Source organism: Cyanistes caeruleus, unplaced genomic scaffold (assembly GCF_971803275.1).
Source record: "Cyanistes caeruleus unplaced genomic scaffold, bCyaCae1.hap1.1 HAP1_SCAFFOLD_101, whole genome shotgun sequence".
Classification (NCBI taxonomy): domain Eukaryota; kingdom Metazoa; phylum Chordata; class Aves; order Passeriformes; family Paridae; genus Cyanistes; species Cyanistes caeruleus.
In genome coordinates, this window is record NW_028255903.1 from 358,444 (window position 1) to 365,425 (window position 6,982).

General features: G+C 61.3%; 1 protein-coding gene across 2 annotated transcripts in view; it reads right to left on the bottom strand.

Annotated features, from left to right (window-relative positions):
- The window catches only part of LOC147646321 (maestro heat-like repeat-containing protein family member 7), a 119,958-nt gene extending 113,449 nt beyond the window's left edge, over nucleotides 1-6,509 (bottom strand). The window contains exons 1-15 of one of the 2 annotated variants that reach the window (XM_086873598.1): nucleotides 5,864-6,450; nucleotides 5,609-5,764; nucleotides 5,275-5,339; nucleotides 5,016-5,165; nucleotides 4,678-4,826; nucleotides 4,226-4,373; nucleotides 3,791-3,978; nucleotides 3,564-3,701; nucleotides 3,170-3,284; nucleotides 2,860-2,997; nucleotides 2,470-2,646; nucleotides 2,178-2,333; nucleotides 1,918-2,019; nucleotides 1,445-1,547; nucleotides 378-1,164 (exon numbers count right to left, since the gene is read on the bottom strand). In XM_086873598.1, the coding sequence (XP_086729724.1) occupies nucleotides 989-1,164; nucleotides 1,445-1,547; nucleotides 1,918-2,019; nucleotides 2,178-2,333; nucleotides 2,470-2,646; nucleotides 2,860-2,997; nucleotides 3,170-3,284; nucleotides 3,564-3,701; nucleotides 3,791-3,978; nucleotides 4,226-4,373; nucleotides 4,678-4,826; nucleotides 5,016-5,165; nucleotides 5,275-5,339; nucleotides 5,609-5,764; nucleotides 5,864-5,987 (2,085 nt within the window). In that variant the 5' untranslated portion in view covers nucleotides 5,988-6,450 and the 3' untranslated portion in view covers nucleotides 378-988. Of the gene's footprint in view, nucleotides 1-377; nucleotides 1,165-1,444; nucleotides 1,548-1,917; nucleotides 2,020-2,177; nucleotides 2,334-2,469; nucleotides 2,647-2,859; nucleotides 2,998-3,169; nucleotides 3,285-3,563; nucleotides 3,702-3,790; nucleotides 3,979-4,225; nucleotides 4,374-4,677; nucleotides 4,827-5,015; nucleotides 5,166-5,274; nucleotides 5,340-5,608; nucleotides 5,765-5,863 lie in introns of those variants that run through there. The other variant, XM_086873597.1, reaches the window with a different exon arrangement.
- Nucleotides 6,510-6,982: the final 473 nt, after the last annotated feature.

Consider the following 6,982-nt stretch of genomic DNA (forward strand, 5'->3'; position numbering starts at 1 on the left):
CATCCCCCTCGTGCCTTCCCACTGCCTTGTCCCGTCTGGGCCTCCGCAGCCCCTCATCCCTTCACGGCCTCCCAGCACCCCGTGTCCTCAGGGGCTCCCCCAGCCTGGCCCGGCAGCAGCGCCGCAGCCCCACAGGAGCTCCAGCAGCTCCTCAGCCATCACGGCAGCAACACACGGGCAGCAGGACACAGATGGCGCTTCCTGCCTGCCACAGGGCTTGTGGCTTCAGCACAACCACCAAACGCCAAGGGGCTTCTGGCCATTTCCCCTGCACCACTGCACGCCCCGGCAGGTTGCTGAACACAAGAACCCTTTTCCCTCTCTTCCCCTATGCCCCACACAACCTGGGCAGCAAAAGAAAGGTCTTGGGACTCTTGTGGTTTATAACATATCCTATATTATTTACATACTAGATGGAAACGAAACGAAGAAAAGAATAATCTCTATGAAAAAAAAAATAACAGATGGCCCATGTGGCCCCAGAAGATAGAGCCTCTCAGCCCTAACATATCCTATATTATTTACATAGTAAAAAGAAAAAAATAGAAGAAAACAATCCTTATGAAATAAAAACTCCCGGCTGGCCCAGGTGGCCCCAGCAAACAGAACGTCCCATATCAGCCTTGAGCACATCTGCAGCAGCGCAGCCAGCCCAGGCCCGACAGACGAGGCCGTGTCCTCCATGCCCTGAGGAATTGATCGTGCACCCTCTGGAGGATGGAATATCGGGCACTCTGGATGGCCCGGAGGACATACAGCGTCTCAAGTGCCAGGTCTGACACGGCACCGCTTCTGTCCTCCGTCAGGCGTTCGAGGGCTGCAAGAGAGACGAACAGAGCCACGGTCACACCCCAGAGCTGTGGGGGCCCAGCGAGAGCCCCCTGCCAGGGCCATGCCAGCCGGCTCTTGCCTTGGCCAGGAGGGAGCAGGGACCAAGGGGGTCAGCCCGAAGCTGCTGGCCACAAATGCCCCACGTGGCCCTGAAATCTCACTGTGCTATGCCCACGCCGCCCCTCATCGGGACAGGGAGCAGAGTCCTCCACAGCCTGGCCAGGGCTTGCAGCTGCCCCCGACAGCCACTGCTGTCAGCCCGCTGCCCTGGCTCACCTCTGCACAACACCTGGAGCTCTGCGTGCTGCCCCCTCAGCTGCTCCCCGGCCATCCCTGAGAACACAGAGCCTGTCAGGGTCCCAGCAGCACAGCTCCCTGCCAGCGGCGCTGCCAGCCCTGTGGCCACACGGCCTCCTGCCCCGGCAGGGCTCAGCCCGGGCCCTTGCCGCATCCTGACCCAGCCCAAGGGCACGGCTGCCAGAGGCCGGCAGCAGCAGCCCCGAGGACAGCCGGGGCTCCAGGGCGCCGGGCCCGGGTGCCGCTGCCGGGGCAGCAGCCGGGGCTGGGGCCGAGCTGCGGCGGGGCGGGGAGGGAGCCCGGGCTCGAGACTCACCGATGACCCTGATGGCCGCCGCTCGCAGGGTCTCCTGTGGGTCCTGCAGGTACTGCAGGGCCCGACGCAGGTGCTTGGCCAAGGGGATCCTGTGGTCTGCCAGCTGGAGAGAGCGGCAGGAGGGAAGGGTTGGCGCGGGCTCTGCCCTTCGGCCGGGCGCTGCTGCCTGCGGCCAGCCCCGGCCTCCCGTGCCCGGCCAACCCTGAGGCCCGGCCAGCAGCCGCTGGCGCCGGGCTCTGGAGGGGGCAGAGGGCCGGCTGCTGCCCGGGGAGCCGCGGTGCTGGCCCGGCCCGCAGCCCCGCTGGGCCGGGGCTCCATCGGCACCCGGCTCGGGGCCACAGGGGGCTGGAGAAGAAGCCGTGCGGCCCCCGGCTGCAGCAGTGGGCAGGGGCACAGCTGTTAGCCCCACACACTGAGCACCGGGGCCAGGGGGCTTCTGTAGCTTGAGGCTGGGACTTCCAGGCTGTCCTTACCACGAGCCTGGCAAACTTCCACAGCTTCTCCTTCCTCACAGCTTTCTCCAGGTCTGGCCTCTTCAGGAAGCCAGCCGCGCGAAGGAGCGTTGTCCGAGAGGCCTGGGGAGCAGCAGAGAGCCGCAAATGGCCCCACAAGCCAGGGCACAGGAGTGTCCCAGTGCCAAGGGCTGGAGGAGGCTGCAGCCTGCAAGCCTGCGTCAGGGCAGGAGGCAGCTGAGCCCCCTGCCAAGGCGCAGCAGCAACCCAGGAATCTTCACCTCTGCCACATGCCGATTCTCATCTTGGCAGTGGAAAAAGAGTGGGAGCAGGCTCTGGTACACTCGTTCCTTCAGGGGCTTTCTTCCTTCTTCTTCTGCTGAAGACATCACTCTTCGAAGGAGAGACATGGAGAGCAGCTGCACCTGGCTATCAGGCTGTATGAAAGGAAGGAAGGAAAAATGACCTTATCATTGGCTTCTTATGGCCCACATCGGCACAGGTCTGCAAATGCACAGGGCACAAAGTGTCCGGGCAGCAGGCAGTGGCTGTGGCTGGGGCACAGAGCCTTACATTGTCCAGGAGTTTCAGGAGCGGCTCAGCCAGCTGCAGGGCCCTGCGCCAGGATATTGGGATGTCTTCTTTCAGGAAAATATGGCTCAGAAGAGCAGTGCTCATCCTGGCCACGTCACTGTCCAAGTCCCACAGGAGGTGCACTAGTCTTCCTGTCAGGCTCTGAATTCTTTCGGCCTGTGCAGAACACAAGTGTGTGAAAGCCCGGGCAGCTGCCGCAGGGCCCAGAGGCCAAAGGGCTGTCCCAAAGCACTCGGGCAGCTGAAGCAGGAGGCAGGAGAGCTGCGAGGAGCTGCCTCAGCGCCCAAGGCAAAGGCCAGCCAAGGCCAAGTGACAGCATTGCCCAGCCTCATGCTGCCCACACGGCCTCAGCTGCTGCCCCCTTCTCACCATGGAGGGACGGTCCTTTAGCAGGAGGAGAGCCCTGAGAACCTGGTGATGCATCTCTGTGGAATTGTACCACAGGTACTTATACAAGATCTCCATTAGGCTGTCACCACAGTCACTCAAGTCCAGGCAATCTAGGAGCTGAAAGGCACAGGGCAGTGAGAGGGGAGCTGGCCAGCAGGAGCCTGGAAGTGCGCAGGGCTGGGCCCAGGCAGCAGCACAGGGCGCGGGTGCCGTCCCAGGCAGCTGTGGCTGTGCCAGGGGACAGGGCTGGCAGGGAGCTGAGCGAGGTAGTGCTGGCCATCAGACTCACCTCCACAAGGAATGCCATGGCAGAGACATCCCAGAGTGGCAACGGTTTGCTGAGCACCTCAAGCAGGTAGCTTAAGATGCTTTTACACAAGTGGGCAGATGCACGGCGCATTACCCTGGAAGGCGGAAAATGGCAGAAAGAGTCTCAGCAAGGGTGCGAGAAACCTCTCCCAGGACTGATGGACACAGTTGTCCTATTGCCCCAGCACCCTGTGAGGCGATTTGGGCCCTTGAGATGTGGCTGCTCCTGGACAGGTTCCTCTCGCAGCCTTTTGCAGTCTCCTTGGCCATCCCTCGCTGACGAGGCCCTCAGGCCCATGGCCACGGGGACTGTGGGGGGGCATCCCGGGCAGGGGGCACAAATGTCAGAGGCAGTGGGGAGAAGGGGGGCTCACCTGGCCAGCAGACCCACGGCATAGTGGTGGGTGTCAGCACAGAGCAGCGTGTCCCAGCCACGCTTGCGTTCCATTGCCACCACCACATGCTCCAAGTGGAGACTGCAGAGCAGGGCCTTCAGGATCTGCACTGCAAACCTGTGTGCACAGCAAAGCCCAGGTGACGCTGGGAGCGCTGGCTCCGAGGCTGGGGAAGTGGCAGGGACAGGAGGAGTGGCATGGAGCACCTGTTGGGGCTGGTGGAGAGGCCGTGTTGCTCCTGGCATTCCTTCCAGAAGGTATGGACGTCCTCTGTCATATACAAAGTACTGAAGTATGTTTGGAAGAGGAGATGCACAAAGAGGCGGGGGAAATAGACTGTGAGGATCTGTGGGCAACAGGGCCCCTGGAGGATCTTCCACATCACCAGAGTTGCCTGCAGAGGACAAAGCAGCCCGAGACAGCGCTCAGTGCCGGGGCGTCCGTGTGGCAGGGCCTGAGCATGGCAGGGAGAAGCCGGGGGAGACACGGGGAGCAGCGGGCCTGGTGGCCCTGAAGCTGCCCCTAGGCCAGGTTTGTGGCCAGTGCCTGAAGCAGGGAGATGCAGTGGGGGAAGGAGGCAACAGAGCTGCTGGAGAGGCGGCCGGCCTTGCGGTGAGCAAAGGCCAGCTCCAGAAACTCACAGTCAGGGAAAAGACAGCCGTCTTGTCCCCATCAGAGGTGCCCAGGTTTTTCTGCGGCCAGCTCCCCACCACATTGATGAGGAGCGGTGTCACTTCCTCTGAAATCCAGGGCGAGAGCAAGATGGTCGTCCACATGGCCATAGCAGCTCTGCGGGGTCAGACACAGCACCGTGGGCTGGGCAGCAGCGGGGAGCTGAGCTGGCCGCCAGCTCTGCCTGTGCCCACTGGCCCTGAGCGGCAGCAGCAGCCAGGCAGCCCAGCCCTGTGGGGACAGGCCCCTGAGGGGCAGGATGGCAGCACGGCAGCGGGCTCGGGGGCCAACTTTGTAGCAGGGCTGGCAAAGGGAGCAGCCAGAGGGCCCTGGAAGTCTGTGTTGCTCACAGCCCTGGGCCAGGCTGTACAGGATGATGGGCTGGGGAACCATGAGGCCTCGGGGCAGCTGGGCCCCATACCTGTCACACGTTGGGGCCACCCGCAGGAGAGTGATGGCCACATCATCGGGCTCTGCCTCGGCCACTTGCATCAGGGCCCAGTCCATCCTGTGCTCAGCAGCCTCATTGGCCATGAGCCACTGGTGGATGTACCTCACCACGGCGGGCACCTGGAGAAGGCACAGGGAAACTTGGAATGCTAGCAGAGGGAGTCAGCAATGTGCCCAGCTTCTTCCCCAGACAAGTGCTTCTCTTCCAGCCCACTGCCATGGCCTCAAAAGCTTCAAGTGAGCAGCAGGCGTGGCTTGGGAAAGCCAAGCAATTGCTGGAGGATCAAAGGCTGGCCACAGGCTGCTTACTTGCTCTGGATTGAAAAGAGCCGTCTCTACAAGCAGATCCAGCTGGGCAGCGCTGCTCTGTTCTACCAAGACCTCTGAGGATGCTTTGACCTCAGTGTCCATAGGTCTGGTGTCTTCCTTGCCAATTCTCGTGATGAATTGGTAAAGAAACTGTAGGAGAAGGGCAGGAAGGCAGGGAAGTTGCATGGAGTGCTCCAAGTGCGGTGCTGGGCTGAGCAGTGCCAGCAGGCCCAGCGCAGGTGGGGATGGCTGCAGGTACCTGCGCTGCTCTGCGGAAGCGGCCACGGGCGGTGTCCTGCTCTTGTGTGCCGTCCATGGCTGCATCTGGCAAAGAGCAGCCAGAGCTGAGGGGCTGCGGGAGAGGCCGGAGAGCACAGCCCAGCCCTGCGTTCCCCAGGCAGGGACAGTCCTGGGATGCCCCAGGGAATGCAGCACGGCCACTGCTGCGAGGGCAGTCCCAGCCCCTTTTTTGTGCTGTCCATGGGTGTGTCTCCACAGGACAGTGTGGGATGGGATGAGATGGGATGCAATGGGATGGGATGGGGCCAAGATGGCCGCAGGCACCAGCCCTGTGGCCCAGCTCTGCCACTCACCCTCCTCCAGCGGCTGCAACTGCTGCACCTCTTCGGTCTCTGGTGCTGGGGCAGCTCCAGGGCCTTCTTCCTCTTCTTCCTCTTCCTCCTCCACCCAGGCCAGCTTGGGCACTCTTGGGGGTCGCTGCTCCGTGTCTTCTTCCAGACTCTCCAATCCTTTCCATAGGAACAGCACCAGAGGATGGCATGGCATGGAATGGGATGGGGCCAAGCTGGCAACAGGCACTAGCCCTAAGGCCGAGCTCTGCAACTCACCCTCCTGTGGTGCCTGGAAGTCCTGCACCTCTTCAGACTCCTGTGCCAGGACAGCTCCAGAGCCTTCTTCTTCCTCCTCCTCAAGCCAGGCCAACTTGGGCACTCTTGGGGGTCGCTGCTCCATGGCAGTGACTGGATTTATGGCTGCTTGCAGGAGAGATGGCTCGGAAAAGCTCGGAGTCAGCAAGTCCTGCAGTCGTGCCTGGAAGGCACCTGCAAGACTCAAGTCCTGGCAAGATTGCAAGACAGCGAGTCCTGCACTTGGGTCTTGAGGGCTCCTGCCACAAGGACAGGAGGCTCCTCGACAGGGATTGTGGTCTGGTCTCAAGGGCAGAGACTGCAGGGATGGGCGACACGTCGGAAAAGCTCCGGGTCACCAAGTCCCACGGTCTGCCCTCAAGAGAACCTTAAGAAGGAAGGCTCAGCAAGGCCACAGGTCAGCAAGACCTGTGGTCTGGCCTCGAGGTCACCTGTAGGAACAGTGCTTCAGAAAAGCTCCAGGTCCGACACAAAGGAGTGCGCTGTGCGGGGGCTCCTCACAGCACCGCTCTGGCGCGTCCTGACCCGTCGCGTGCACCGAGCACTGTGGCGTGGCCCTGTCACCGCCAGCTCCTATGTCAGCACGTGTCACAAAGGGCCCTTTGACATCTGCTCCCGTTGCCACCATCCCACGGTGACCGTGCTGCAGCGTGTCACAAAGGGCCCTTGTACACCCTGCCCTCCGCCCTGGGGCCGCCCCCATCCCCCCCCCAAGTGGCCCAGCTTGGAAGGAATCCCTTGCCCAAAGTGTCTAAGACAGCCTGACGGGATCTTTAGGAACAGCTTGTTAGAAATGAAATGGAGTCAAATTTATCAATAGGAATTTTATTGAAAACTTTGTAAAATTTACTCATGGAAATGTCTCGGTGTTGAGAGACAGGTGTCTGCTAGGGAGGGCAGGAGCCTTCCTTGGAATGAAAAATGTAGACCCCCCCCTCCGAATTATGATAATCCTGAAATCAAGGGGCTCTCAGGCAGAGATCTGGGGATAGGAATGACAGTTCTTTACTAATATTTATAACCAGGCAAACAAACAACAATAACTACAGCGTTAGCAAGAAAACAGAACCAGGGACCCCG